Raw genomic sequence first — 15,637 nt, forward strand, 5'->3', positions numbered from 1 at the left:
TTAGCCAGACATGATGGCGGGTGCCTGTAATCTCAGCTACTTGGGAGGCTGAGGCAGGAGAATTGCTTGAATCTGGGAGGTGGAGGTTGCAGTGAGCCGAGATTGTGCCACTACACTCCAGGCTGAGTGACATAGCGAGACTTGTCTCAAAAAAAAAAGACCTTAGGAGGTAAAAGGCCCAGCCTGGGGGGAAAGAGTCTTTTCTTCATGGGTCAGGGAGTGGGAAGAGACTTGAACAACGCTCTTGTCTAGAGGCTCCCAGCCTAGGACTTCTGGGAGCTTCTCCCATAGCACAGTGTATCAGAGAGCCCTACAGTTGGACTCCCGGGTCCAGAGCCCTGATCCACCACTGCTGAGCTGTGCACCTCTGAGCCTCAGCTTCCTCACCTGTGAAATGGAGATATTAAACATCCACAGTAGCTCGGGCGTGGTGGCTCACACCTGTAATCCCAGCACTTAGGGAGGCTGAGGTGGGCAGATCACCTGAGGTCAGGAGTTCAAGACCAGCCTGGCCAACATAGCAAAACCCCATCTCTGCTAAAAATACACAAATTAGCTGGGCATGGTGGCACATGCCTGTAATCCCAGCTACTCAGGAGGCTGAGGCAGGATATTTGCTTGAACCCGGGAGACGGAGGTTGCAGTGAGCCGAGATGGCGCCACTACACTCCAGCCTGGGTGACAGCTCGAGAATCCGTCTCAAAAAAAAAAAAAAGGCTGGGCGCGGTGGCTCAAGCCTGTAATCCCAGCACTTTGGGAGGCCGAGACGGGCGGAACACGAGGTCAGGAGATCGAGACCATCCTGGCTAACACGGTGAAACCCTGTCTCTACTAAAAAATACAAAAAACTAGCCGGGCGTGGTGGCGGGCACCTGTAGTCCCAGCTACTCGGGAGGCTGAGGCAGGAGAATGGCGTAAACCCGGGAGGCGGAGCTTGCAGTGAGCTGAGATCCGGCCACTGCACTCCAGCCTGGGTGACAGAGCGAGACTCCGCCTCAAAAAAAATAGATAAAATAAAATAAAAATTAAAATTAAAATTAAAAAAATCCACACTAGAGAAGCATTCTCACAATGTAATGGAATAAGAATCATGTCTGGTTCTTGGTTAAACGTGCAGTTGAGTTCAAGGCCCAGCTGTGGCCAGCACTCACACACATACATCTGCTGTGGAATACACAGGCTGCTGCCGCCCGTCACGAAACGAAAATCCACCAGGTTAAAATCGCTTTTTGTTGCTACGGGTGCTTTCAGTCAGCTGATTCCCAGAGAGAGCTATTACCTTTTGGGAGTCCATGAAACTTTAGAATGATGGCCTTGTGATGGAAAATGCTAGAAGCGTGGTCGAATCTAACTCCTTATTGGAGGACAGTGCAGGGCAGGACGGGGCTGTGGTGGCCTCAGGCTCAAGGACAGATGGCCTTGGCTTCAAATCCCAGCTCTGCCACTCACCCGCAAGAACTCAGCAGTCCTCACCCAGGGACAGGCTCACTGCAGCTTCTGGGCTACTTTCCTGGTTTCCTGCAGTTAAGGAACAAACTGTCCTGAACTAGGGCAGGAAAGACCAGAGTCACGTAGTCCCCCTCATCTCTCCTGGTTCCAGGCTGGTCTGGAACTTGTCTCAAAAAAAAAAGCTCAGAGAGGCAAAGAAGGCCTTGCCCCGGGCACACAGCTGGCAGGTGAAGAGCCCGTTTTTTTTTTTTTTTTTTTTTTTTTTTTTTTTTTTTTTTTTTTTTTTGAGACGGAGTCTCGCTCTGTCACCCAGGCTGGAGTGCAGTGACCAGATCTCAGCTCACTGCAAGCTCCGCCTCCCGAGTTTACGCCATTCTCCTGCCTCAGCCTCCCGAGTAGCTGGGACTACAGGCGCCGCCACCTCGCCCGGCTAGTTTTTTTTTTTTTTTTTTTTTTTTATTTTTAGTAGAGACGGGGTTTCACCGTGTTAGCCAGGATGGTCTCGATCTCCTGACCTCGTGATCCACCCGTCTCAGCCTCCCAAAGTGCTGGGATTACAGGCTTGAGCCACCGCGCCCGGCTGAAGAGCCCGTTTTTAAACCCAGGAAGTGGGTTCATGCAGCCTGAACTCCCAACCGTCCCAGTGCCCACCTCCCACATTCAGTCAGAACTCAGGCTGAGCTCCAGCCCCTGCTGCACATTTCTGAACTTTTTAGCAGCTTAGAGGGAAACACGGGCAGAGTCTGTAACCAAAACCACATCAGGTGCTGCCCGGAAGCCCGGACCCCCCACTCCCAGCGCCATCCCATCTGCATAGGCCCCTACCAGTGCCCACCTGTCACTGTGCACTCAGCTCCCAGCATGCAGGCACAGCCCCAGTGTGGCCATGGTGACCCTAGACAGACAATCCCAGAATGGAGACCTCGAGGCTTCACCTTTGACCCTCTCTCCGTAGTCAGAAGTTTTGGCCAAAACTGCCCACAGAGGATCCCCACTCTCCATGCCTGGACAAGCTGCAAGCTCCTCAGGCTGCTGGGGAACCCCTCGTCCCTGCCTTCACAAGAGTCAGGGCTACAGGGGAATTGGCTGCCTTGTGGAGCTGGAAACAGCTCACCAGGTCCAGGGGATCCAGGGAACGGCTCTATGCCCTTGTGGAGGCTCTTTCAGCTTTGGCAGCAGCAGGGGCAGCACCTACTGAGCCCCACACCCGTGTGGCAGGGACTGACGGAAGCCCGTTACAGCCACCATGCGCCCATCATACACCTGGGGAAACTGAGGCTCTAAGGACAACGCAAGGATGGAGTTACGCTGGGTGGGGCTTGACGCTCCTAAGATGTGGGGTCCTGTTTAAGAGAAAGAAGACAAAACAAGGAATAGGGCGGGCGCAGTGGCTCATGCCTATAATCCCAGCACTTTGGGAGGCTGAGTCAGGCAGATCACCTGAGGTCGGGAGTTTGAGACCAGCCTGACCAATACAGAGAAACCCCATTTCTACTAAAAATACAAAATTAGCCAGGTGTAGTGGCGTATGCCTGTGATCCCAACTACTCGGGAGGCTAAGGCAGAAGAATCACTTGAACCCGGGAGGCGGAGGTTGTGGTGAGCCGAGATCATGCCATTGCACTCCATCCTGGGCAACAAAAGCGAAACCCCGTCTCAAAAAAAAAAAAAAAAAAGAAAGAAATAAAAGAAAAGTGGAACAAGTCACCAACCCACTTCCACCAGCAAAGGCTGTGGTGCTTTCCACGGGTAGCTGGTCCATCCGTGCTCAGATAATAGATGTGATGGTCTCAGGCTCATTGGTGTGCTCACCAGTGTCCCATCCTAGCCAACTGGGCTCACCACACACATAAAGGAAGGGCCCTGACTCGCTCTGGGGGCCCCGGGGGAGAGCAACTTTCTTTTTTTTTTTTAAGATGGAGTCTCGCTCTGCCGCCCGGGCTGGAGTGCAGTGGCCGGATCTCAGCTCACTTCAGCTCACTGCAAGCTCCGCCTCCCGGGTTCACGCCATTCTCCTGCCTCAGCCTCCCAAGTAGCTGGGACTACAGGCGCCCGCCACCACGCCCGGCTAGTTTTTTGTATTTTTAGTAGAGACGGGGTTTCACTGTGTTAGCCAGGATAGTCTCGATTTCCTGACCTCGTGATCCACCCATCTCGGCCTCCCAAAGTGCTGGGATTACAGGCTTGAGCCACCGTGCCCGGCCGAGAGAGCAACTTTCTGTAACCACATAGCTGCGGCAGCCCTCATGCATCTTACAGACAAGACAGGAGCTCCTGGGGATGATGATGCAACACACAGACATCCTCTTCCCAGCCTAAGACTAGAAAGCTTAATTGGCAAGAAACCTGCACACAGAGGAATGTCTGGGGCCTGCCGCTCCCCTGACTGATTCCTGCAGCCCTGGGGAGGGAGGGAAGAGCCCACACCTCGGAACGGGCCAGGCCTCAGTGGCCCTGACTGGCAACATGGCTTTGGGCAAGTTGTTTATATCTGTCTGTCTGTCTTCATCAGTAAACTAGAAATACTTCTCGAAGGGTTGTTCTGAAGATTTGAAGTAGTTGCTCAGAAAGTGACTGGCACATCTATGCCCTGGGAGCGAGGACGTGTGGCAGGCAGAAGGAGACGGACATCTCAGGACACACCCATCTGTTACCCATGTGCATAGACCAGCGCCTCACTACACACCCACCTGTTACCCATGGGCACAGACCATCTCACTGCACACCCGCCTGTTACCCATGTGCACAAGCAGCCTGCTCCTTCGCAGCCCAGCTAGACCGTGCAATGGGATGTCAACGCCGCTAGACTGTGCAACGGGATGTTATTTGGCAGTCAGAAAGGACACAGGTCTAACTCACGCTGTGGTGTGGGTGAGCCTCAAAAGCACCATGCTAAGTGAGAGACGCAAGACACAAATGTTCCACATGTTACATGACTCAGTTCCTATGAAACCCACAGAGACAGAAGCAGCAGGGCGGGGGTGGGGACGAGAGCTAAAAAGTACCAAACTTCCTCCTTGAGGTGTTGAAAATGTTCTAAAATTGACTTGGGATGGCTGCACAACCATGAATATACCCAAAACCATAGAACTGTACACTTCAATTTTTATGTACTTACTTTAAGAAAGGATCTCACTTTGTCACCCAGGCTAGAGTGCAGTGGCATGATCACAGCTCACTGCAGCCTCGACCTCCTGAGCTCAAGCCATCCTCCCACCTCAGCCTCCCAACTACCTGGGACCACAGGCGTGTGCCACCACACCTGGCTAGTTTTTGTATTTTCTGTAGAGTCAGGGTCTTGTTATGTTGCTCAGGCTAGTCTCAAACTCCTGGCCTCAAGCAGTCCTCCCACCTCAGCCTCCCAAAGTGCTGGGATTACAGGCATGAGACGTTGTGTCCAACCAGGTTGTACACTTTAGATGGGAGAGTTGCATGGTATGTGAATTCTATCACAATAATGCTGTGGGTTTTATTGCTGTTGTTGTAGTTTGAGACAGTCTCTCTCTGTTGCCCAGGCTGGAGTGCAGTGGCATGATCTTGGCTCACTGCAACCTCTGCTTCCTGTGCTAAAGCGATTCTCCTGCCTCAGCCTACCGAGTAGCTGCGATTACAGGCACCTGCCACCATGCCCGGCTAATTTTTGTATTTTTAGTAGAGACGGGGTTTTGCCATGTTGGTCAAGCTGGTCTCGACTCCTGACCTCAGGTGATCTGCCTGCCTTGGCCTCCCAAAGTGCTGGGATTACAGGCATAAGCCACTGCGTCCAGCCTATAATGCTGTTTTTAAAAAATTAGCTGGATAATTACGTGAACATGTGTGTCCAGAACTGATGCATGTGTCTGTCAGCGTGGACACTACTGGGCTTCCTTCTGGTAGCTCAGCCGCCTCTCCCGACCCTGACCCTCACTGCTTGATGTTAGGAGACAAGCCCAAGACATCTGGGTTGCCGGCTTCCACCTCGGAAGGCCAGGGCCCAACAAAGTCAATGTGCTGTGGTTGAGCAGGGAGGCCGTCTTCCTTGCGGACAGAGACTCTGTCACTTCTGGCTGGACTCTTGTCCCACAGCCAGGGACAGATGCAGAGTTGTGCTTGTTTGGGTTGGGACACTGATGAGGGCTGTGTTGCGGCCAGTTCCAACCACCGTGAGCCGAGATCACACCACGGCACTCCAGCCTGGAAGACAGAGTGAGACTCTGCCTCAAAATAAATAAACAAATAAACAAATAATAAATAGAACTACCCTATGATTCAACAATCACACTCCTCTGGGTATATATCCAAAAGAGCTGGCTGGGCACAGTGGCTTATGCCTGTAATCCCAATATTTTGAGAGGCCAAGGCAGGAGGATCGATTGAGCCCAGGAGTTGGAGAACAGCCTGGGCAAGTTGGCAAGACCCCCTGGCTACCAACAATTAATTTTAAACCCTAGTGTGGTGTCGTAGCTACTTGGGAAGCTGAGGCAGGAGGATCGCTTGAGCCCAGGAATTAGCGCCTGCAGTGAGCTCTGATGGTGTCACTGCGCTCCCGTCTGGGTGACAAAGTAAGACCCTGACTCTTTTTTTTTTTAAGTTTTTTTTTTTGGCCGTAAGTGTATTCAATGCAAAATAATCCTCTCTAATTTTACTGAGGTGGCTGGCCACATCCACGAGCAAATCCGCCTCTAAACTGGAATTCGGTTGCTGACCCAGCCCCAGCCTCGGCTTTCTTGTCGGCACCAGGAGCACAGCGCTCCATCTGCAGGTACCTCTGTCGGCCTCCCCTCTTGTGAGTCTTGCAGGTCAGTCACCCTCCAGACCTTTAGGCCGAGGGCTGCCAATCTCTGGATGGCTGCAGCGCAGGGTGGCAGGCACAGTTTTTGGGGACAGATGAAGGTAATCATGGAGATACTGGATACCCTCATTGGTAAGGTAGCAGTAGAAATGTCTTCAGGTAGGCCGGGTGCAGTGGCTCATGCCTGTAATCCCAGCACTTTGGGAGGCTAAGGTGGGTGGATCACGAGCTCAGGAGATCGAGACCATCCTGGCTAATATGGTGAAACCCCGTCTCTACTCAAAATATAAAAAATTAGCCAGTCGCAATGTCGAGTGGATGTAGACCCAGCTACTCGGGAGGCTGAGGCAGGAGAATGGCGTGAACCCAGGAGGCGGAACTTGCAGTGAACCGAGATCACGCCACTGCACTCCAGCCTGGGTGACAGAGCGAGACTCTGTCTCAAAAGAAAAAAAATTTTAAAAAGCAACAATGCGGGCCGGGCGCGGTGGCTCAAGCCTGTAATCCCAGCACTTTGGGAGGCCGAGACGGGCAGATCACGAGGTCAGGAAATCGAGACCATCCTGGCTAATACGGTGAAACCCCGTCTCTACTAAAAAATACAAAAAACTAGCCGGGCGAGGTGGCGGGCGCCTGTAGTCCCAGCTACTCGGGAGGCTGAGGCAGGAGAATGGCGGGAACCCGGGAGGCGGAGCTTGCAGTGAGCTGAGATCCGGCCACTGCACTCCAGCCTGGGCGACAGAGCGAGACTCCGTCTCAAAAAAAAAAAAAGAAGGGAGAAGGGTCATATTTTCTCATCACTGCTTCCAAGTGTGACAGCAGTGGCCTCGTGGCCTTATCTCGGAGAAAGCACTTCCTTCCAAGCGCCGTGAAGGCCTCACATGCTGAGATAAGATGGAAGCTCCTAGTCTCGCCTGAGGACTGACACGGCCTGTGCTTCTCGGTCTCTCAGGACGCGCGGGCGGCCATGGGCCCCTTCGACCCCTCCAGTCTGCTGCCAGCCTGCCGGGATTACTGGACCTACGCGGGCTCACTCACCACCCCACCGCTGACCGAGTCAGTCACCTGGATCATCCAGAAGGAGCCCGTTGAAGTGGCCCCAAGCCAGGTGAGCTGTGCCCGTAACTGGCATGATGGCACTTCATGGAAGGTGTCTCTCTTGCTTGGCAGCATCACTAAGATGCTGCATAAGAGCGTTGTGGCCGGGCACGGTGGCTCAAGCCTGTAATCCCAGCACTTTGGGAGGCCGAGACGGGCGAATCACGAGGTCAGGAGATCGAGACCATCCTGGCTAACCTGGTGAAACCCCGTCTCTACTAACAATACAAAAAACTAGCCGGGCAAGGTGGCGGGCGCCTGTAGTTCCAGCTACTCGGGAGGCTGAGCCAGGAGAATGGCGTGAATCCGGGGAGGCAGAGCTTGTAGTGAGCTGAGATCCAGCCACTGCACTCCAGCCCGGGCGGCAGAGCGAGGCTCCATCTCAAAAAAAAAAAAAAGAGCATTGTGGAGTTACACTCTTTCATGCCTTTGGGACGCTCTTACACAAGAAAAAATTTCCAATCGAAGTAGGAGCTTGTTGAGATTGGACAGCGGTTCCAATGATCACAGCGAGCGTGTTCTGAGCAGCGCCCGGATCTATCACACACAGACACAAGGCGTTCATAGGAGGACAGGGGTTCCAATGATCACAGCGAGCGTGTTCTGAGCAGCGCCCGGATCTATCACACTCAGACACAAGGCGTTCATAGGAGGACAGCGGTTCCAATGATCACAGCGAGCGTGTTCTGAGCAGCGCCCGGATCTATCACACACAGACACAAGCGTTCATAGGAGGACAGGGGTTCCAATGATCACAGCGAGCGTGTTCTGAGCAGCGCCCGGATCTATCACACGCAGACACAAGGCGTTCATGGGAGTTGTCCCAGGGTCTGCATAGTTTCTGTTTTCTTCCTTTTTCTTTTTCTTTTTTTTTTTTTTTTTTGAGACAGAGTCTCACTCTGTCGCCCAGGCTGGAGTGCAGTGGTACAATCTCGACTCACTACAACCTTCACCTCCTAGGTTCAAGCGATTCTCCTGCCTCAGCCTCCCGAGTAGCTGGGATTACAGGCGCCTACCACCACACCCAGCCAGTTTTTGTATTTTTAGTAGAGACGCAGTTTCCTCATGTTGGCCAGGCTGGTCTTGAACTCCTGACCTCGGGTGATCCTCCCACTTCGGCCTCCCAAAGTGCTGGGATTCCAAGCATGAGCCACCGAGCCCGGCCTTCTTTTTTTTTGAGATGGAATCTCGCTCTGTCGCCCAGGCTGGAGTGCAGTGGCGCGTTCTCGGCTCACTGCCAGCTCCACCTCCCGGGTTCATACCATTCTCCTGCCTCAGCCTCCTGAGTAGCTGGGACTACAGGCGCCGCCACCATGCCTGGCTAATTTTTTCTATTTTTTAGTAGAGATGGGTTTTCACCGTGTTAGCCAGGATGGTCTCGATCTCCTGACCTCGTGATCCGCCCGCCTTGAACTCCCAAAGTACTGGGATTACAGGCGTGAGCCACTGCGTCCGGCCCTCCTTTTTCTTATCTAAATAGTTTCATTGCTTTTTTTCCCAAAAATTAGTTAATAATACTTGTATACATTTTTTAAAGTTATACTGTTGGGCTGGGTGTGATGGCTCATGCCTATAATCTTAGCACTTTAGAAGGCCAAGGCAGGCAGATCACTTGAGGCCAGGAGTTCGAGACCAGCCTGACCAACATGGTGAAACCCTGTCTCTACTAAAAATACAAAATTAGCCAGGCATGGTGGTGCATGCCTGTAATATCAGCAACTTGGGAGGCTGGGGCAAGAGAATAACCTGAAGCTGGGAGGTGGAGGCTGCAGTGAGCCAAGATTGCACCACTGCACTCCAGCCTGGGCAACAAGAGCAAAAACTCCATCTCAAATAAATAAATAAATAAATAAAAATACAAAAATTAGCCAGGCATGGTGGCAGGCGCCTGTAGTCCCAGCTACTTGGGAGGCTGAAGTAGGAGAATCACTTGAACCTGGAAGGCGAAGGTTGCAGTGAGCTGAGATCGCACCACTGCACTCCAACTTGGGCGACAGACTGAGACTCTGTCTCAAAAAAAAAATAAATAAACAAAAATAAATAAAAGTTTATACTATCATTTTTTTCTGGAAATCTTAAGAATCTGTAACAATGCTGTCTGTCCAAGGCAGTTTAGAACCACAAGTGTGCTGCCTACATGCCCCGCCCCCACCCAGCAGACGCTTCTCAGCAGTCGCAGCAGGACTTAGCATCTCTGGTTCATCGCTTTCCGAGGGCTGCAGGTGAGGGTCTTTCAGTGTCCTGGGTCTGCGAAAATATTCCCTCGTTTACTCATCACGGCGTGATGTCATTTGCACTTGGAGATGTGGGATGCAGAATATCTGCCTGCCTCCGAAGCAGAGACGTCGGACATGGGGAAGGCTTTGGTTGAAGGTGGCCCCTTGTCAGCAAGACCCTTATGCCACTCAACAAGCATATATGTGACGAGTGCCCATTCTGGGTCTGTGCCACCAGGAGAGGGTGGGAGGGGGCAGGTGTGGAGGAGTGGCACAGGAACAGAGCTTTCGTCTCAGAACACTGCGGTCTGGCAGGAAAGTAGAAGCAAAGCCAATAGTGTTAAGCCAAGGTGGCCGGTGTCATATAAAAATGCAGGGCAGGAGCCCCTTGTCCTGAGCAAGGGAGCTAGGGAGGCAGGGTACACACGTCCTGGAAGGCGGGGAGTTTTCCAGGGGAGGAGAAAGGCTGCCTCTCTGAGACAGTCAACAAATGTGCAGACCACAAATGTGGATGAGCACACCGTGGTCAGGGCCCAGAAGACCACATGTACCATGCACAGCACAACTCTAGGGGGCACGTGATCATCGCGCAGGGTTAACTGGCTCAGTACGCTATCAGCATGTAGACACAATCTCACTTCACGCTATCAGCATGTAGACATAATCTCACTTCTGAATTTAATTGAATGCGTGAGTTACCTCACAGAGTTCATAAGTATATTCTGTGAATAAGTGAGATGATACATAAAAAGTCTTTTTTTTTTTTTCCCCCTTCGGAGATGGAGTTTCCCTCTTATTGCCCAGGTTGAAGTGCAGTGGCATGATCTCAGCTCACCACAACCTCCGCCTCCTGGGTTCAAGCGATTCTCCTGCCTCAGCCTCCCAAGTAGCTGGCATTACAGGCATGCACCACCACACCTAGCTAATTTTGTATTTTTAGTAGAGATGGGGTTTCTCCATGTTGGCCAGGCTGGTCTCAAACTCCTGACCTCAGGTGATTCACCCACCTCAGCCTCCCAAAGTGCTGGGATTACAGGGGTGAGGCACCGTGCCCAGTCATAAAAAGTAGTCTTTTAGTTCCCTGAGTGAAAAGTAAATTCAAATGTTACTTTAGCATTTATATTATATGTGTCAGTCATCTATTGCTGTGTAACAAATAGCTCCAAAACATAGTGACTTCAGAAAACAATCATTTGGGCCAGGTGCAGTGGCTCATGCTTATAATCCCAGCACATTGGGGGCCGAGGCGGGTGGAACACCTGAGGTTAGGAGTTCTAGACCAGCCTGACCAACATGGGGAAACCCTGTCTCCACTAAAAATACAAAATTAGGCTGGGCGCGGTGGCTCACACCTATAATCCTAGTACTTTGGTAGGCTAAGGCAGGCAGATAACCTGAGGTCAGGAGTTTGAGAGCAGCCTGATCAACATGGAGAAGCCCCATCTCTACTAAAAATACAAAATTAGCTAAGCATGGTGGCACATGTCTGTAATCCCAGTTATTCGGGAGGATGAGGCAGGAGAATTGCTTGAACCTGGGAGGCGGAGGTTGCTGAGAGCTGAGATCACACCATTGCACTCCAGCCTGGGCAACAAGGGCGAAACTCCGTCTCAAAAAAAAAAAGTAGCAGGGCAAGGTGGCTCGTGCCTATAATCCCAACTACTCAGGAGGCTGAGGCACGAGAATCGCTTGAATCCAGGAGGCAGAGGTTGCAGTGAGCTGAGATCTCGCCAAAGGCACTCCAGCCTGGAAACCAAGAACAAAACACTGTATCAAACAACAACAACAACAACAACAACAACAACAAACCACTCGTTTGTTTTCTCCCACAGTTTCCATGGGTTGTGAATTTGGGTGGCTCTGGCTTACCATCTTTCATGAGTTGTAGCCCAATGTCAGCTGGGACTGTAGTTATCTGAAAGCTCAACTAGGGCTAGAGGATTCATTTCCAAGGTTGGCCCTCTCAAGTGGCTGGCAAGTTGGTGCTGGCAGTTGGCAGGGAGCCTCAGTTCCTCTCCCCATGGGCCTCTTCTCGGGGCTGCTTGAGTACCCTCCCAATATGGCGACCAGCTTCCCCCCAGAGCAAGTGATCCTAAAGACCAAGGCAGAAGCGGCAATGCCTCTTATAACCTGGCTCTGCACACACCGTCACTTACACCATGTTTACTGGTCATTTCGGGCAATCCTGATTCAGCATGAGAGGGGACCACACAAGGCCTGAGGGACACCCAGGGGCTGGCTCACTCTGCACTCATACCAAGCTCACCCTGGCTGCCCTCTATTCCAGCTCTCTGCATTTCGTACTCTCCTGTTTTCTGCACTTGGTGAAGAGGAGAAGATGATGGTGAACAACTATCGCCCTCTTCAACCCCTGATGAACCGGAAGGTCTGGGCATCCTTCCAGACCACTAATGAGGGCACAAGATCCTTGAGACGTTAGGTCCACATGAGTAGCAGAACTGACTCTGAAAGAAGGAAGCATTGTTCCCCAGGTTTCACAATGTGATCGTACGTGACTTCTGAAATTAAAAAGAGAGAATGGGATTATTGCTTTAGTTGATACACTTTTCAGCTGCAAGTGAAAGAAAGATGTGTAAGTACCATGGGGAACATAACGCTGGATGGAAGGGTGTGTCATGGCACCCAAGGAAGCTGCAGGGTGCTTAGTTTCACGGTAACAAAGCACCACAAACTTGGTGGCTTAAAACAACAGAGATTGATTCTCTTATGGTTCATTGAGCCAGAAGCCTGACGCCAAGATGTCCGCACGGCTGCTTCCTTCTGAGGCTCTAGGGGAGGATCCTTTTCCTTGCCTTTACAGCTTCTGCCTCCTCCTTGTGAGAACTCCTGGCTGGGCACGGTGCCTCACGCCTGTAATCCCAGCACTTTGGGAGGCCAAGGCGGGTAGATCACGAGGTCAGGAGATCGAGACCATCCTGGCCAATATGGTGAAACCTTATCTCTACTAAAAACACAAAAATTAGCTGGGTGTGGTGGTGCACGTCTGTAATCCCAGCTATTTGGGAGGCTGAGGCAGGAGAATCGCTTGAACCCGGGAGGCGGAGGTTGCAGTGAGCTGAGATCATGCCACTGCACTCCAGCCTGGGTGACAGAGTGAGACTCCGTCTCAAAAAATAAATAAATAAATAAAAATAAAAAGCTATAGTAATTAAGATAATGTGGTACCTGTCAGAGAAGGACAAATCAACCAATGAAATGGATAGTGTGTCTAGAAGCTTCCACAAATTAGTGATCCCTGAGTCATGCTGTAGGGAATGGATGGGCTTTTCTGTGAACAGTTTTGGATAATTTGGGTATCTATCTATCGATTGATCGACCAATTCATCTGTCGATCCATGGGGTCTCACTATGTTGCCCAGATTGGTCTTGAACTCCTGGGCTCCAACAGTTCTCCTGCCTTGACTTCCCAAAGTGCTGCAATTACAGGCATAACTCACCCCACCCAGCCAACTGGATATCCAAATGGGGAACCATGAATCTTTTTTCTCACCATACCTCACACCCCTACCTCACAGCACACACAAAAATTAATTTTTGACTGACCATAGATCTAAACATGAAAAGTAAAACAACAAAGCTCCTAAAAAATAACATAGGAGCTGGAAATGATGGCTCGCACCTGTAAACCCAGCACTTTGGGAGGCCGAGGCGGTTGGATCACCTGAGGTCGGGAGTTCCAGACCAGCCTGACCAACATGGAGAAATCCCGTCTCTACTAAAAATACAAAAGTAGCCGGGTGTGGTGGCATATGCCTGTAATCCCAGCTACTTGGGAGGCTGAGGCAGGCGAATCACTCAAACCCGGGAGGCAGAGGTTGCAGTGAGCCAAGATCGCGCCATTGCACTCCAGCCTGGGCAACAAGAGTGAAACTCCGTCTGAAAAAAAAAAAAAAAAAAAAAAAGACTTGATCCAGAACTCAATGATGGGCCTGAGCGTGACTTTTCTGTCTTTCTCTCATGATGTTGTCTCTCTCTTGGCAAGCTCATTCCTTTGGTGGAAAGAGAGCTACCACTGGCGCCAGGACAGTTTCCATTAATTTATATAACATTTATTGAGCGCCAGTTATGTGGCAGGCTCTATTCTAGACTCTGGGGACGGAGCCTAGACTGCCTCAGGTCTGAAGAGCCTTTGCCTGCGGAGCTCACACTCTGATGAAAGGAGGTAGACAATGATGCATAAACACAGAAAGTCTGGGGTGGCAAGTCACAGGGAGAGGACATGGCTGAGTGGGGAGGTCTCTTCTACAGGGGCCATTTGGGCAGAGACCAAGGGAGGAGAGAACCACATGGCTACATGAGGGCAGAAAATTCCAGGTAGAGGCTGGAGGCAGGAGTGCCCTTCGGATGTTCAAGGTACAGCCAGAGGGTGAGGGCAGCCAAATGCAGGGGTGAGGAGAGAGGCCTGGGAGGCAAGGGTGGTTACTGGGGCACCACAGGCTGGGTGGAGACTTTGGAGCTGCTGCTGGGTTCTGAGCAAAGGGCATTTTTAGTGGGGAGGCTAGGTTTGGCTGTGCTGCTAGAGTTTTCCAAAGTGGTCGTTCCTGTCCTTGCCACTTGGTCACTGTGTGCATTCTGGAGGGTGTGCCCAGGTGTCTCCTGCGGATTTCATTTACATTTTCCTAATGATTAACCATGATGAGCATTGTGTGCAGATTCATTGGCCATCCGCATCTCCTCTTTCACCAGATACCTACTTGAGACATTTGCCCATTTTTCTCTTGGGCTGTCTGTGGTTTTCTAACTGATTTTTTAGTTCTTTGTATATTCCAATGATAAGGCCTTTGCCCATTTTACAAATCTCTTCTCCCACTCTGGGGCTGCCTTTCACCCTTTTTTTTTCCCTTTTTTTTTCTTTTTTAGACAGAGTCTTGCTCTGTCACCTGGGCTGGAGTCACTGCAACCTTCACCTCCCGGGTTCAGGCGGTTCTGCTGCCTCAGCCTCACAAGTAGCTGGGATTACAGGCGTGTGCCACCACGCCTGACTAATTTTGTATTTTTAGTAGACGGGGTTTCTCCATGTTGGTCAGGCTGGCCTCCAACTCCTGACCTCAGGTGATCCGCCTGCCTCGTCCTCCCAAAGTGCTGGAATTACTGGCAGGGGTCACTGCGCCCGGTCCGGATCAAGCTTATACCAATGGCTGCAGCTGATCAGTTTCGCAAGCCAACAGGTGCTCTTTCTTGTAAGCCAGTTTGGGTTTCTTTTTACCTATTACTTGCTTGGAAAAAAATCTGAATCAGTACAGTATTTTTCTTTTCCTTTTTTTAGACAGAGTCTCTCTCTGTTGCCCAGGCTGGAGTGCAATGTCACAATCTCGGCTCACTGCAACCTCTGCCTCCCGGGTTCAAGTGATTCTCCTGCCTCAACCTCCTGAGTAGCTGGGATTACAGGTGCCCATCACCACGCCCAGCTAATTTTTTTTTTTTTTTTTTTTTTTTTTTTTTTTTTTTGTATTTTTAGTAGGCATGGAGTTCACCATATTGGCCAGGCTGTTCTCGAACTCCTGACTTCAGGTCTGCCTACCTTGGCCTCCCAAAGTGCTGGGATTACAGGGATGAGCCACTGAGGCCTGGCCCAGTATTTTTATTTTCATAGCATTAAAAAATACTCCTGCCAGAAGAGAGAAAGTTTTGCAATCAATAAGCACAGAAAACAGATGCTAATCTGTTTCCAAAGGTGATAAAGGCCATTTCATTCTGGGGAGATAAAGAATAAGTAGATTAGGTCAAGTGCGGCGACTCATGCCTGTAATCCCAGCACTTTGGGAGGCTGAGGTGGGTGGATCACGAGGTCAGGAGTTCAAGACCAGCCTGGCCGATATGGTGAAACCCCCTTCTCTACTAAAAAAATACAAAATATTAACCGGGCGTGGTGGCACATACCTGTAGTCCAGCTACTTGGGAGGCTGAGTCAGGGAGAAATGCCTGAACCCTGGAGGTAGAGGTTGCAGTGAGCCGAGATTGAGCCACCGCACTGCAGCCTGGGTAACAGAGTGAGACTCTGTCTCAAAACAAACAAACAAACAAACAAAAAAAAACTCAGGCTAGGCACGGTGGCTCACGCCTGTAATCCCAGCACTTTGGG

At 51.1% G+C, this 15,637-nt stretch overlaps 1 protein-coding gene across 1 annotated transcript in view; it reads left to right on the forward strand.

Annotated features, from left to right (window-relative positions):
• Window positions 1-12,081, forward strand: part of CA5A (carbonic anhydrase 5A) — a 51,481-nt gene extending 39,400 nt beyond the window's left edge. The window contains exons 6-7 of the mRNA XM_010355580.2: window positions 7,173-7,328; window positions 11,822-12,081. Of these exons, the coding sequence (XP_010353882.2) occupies window positions 7,173-7,328; window positions 11,822-11,974 (309 nt within the window). The 3' untranslated portion in view covers window positions 11,975-12,081. The remainder of the gene's footprint in view (window positions 1-7,172; window positions 7,329-11,821) is intronic.
• The last annotated feature ends 3,556 nt before the right edge of the window (window positions 12,082-15,637 follow it).

This window comes from Rhinopithecus roxellana, chromosome 20, assembly GCF_007565055.1.
Source record: "Rhinopithecus roxellana isolate Shanxi Qingling chromosome 20, ASM756505v1, whole genome shotgun sequence".
Taxonomy (NCBI): domain Eukaryota; kingdom Metazoa; phylum Chordata; class Mammalia; order Primates; family Cercopithecidae; genus Rhinopithecus; species Rhinopithecus roxellana.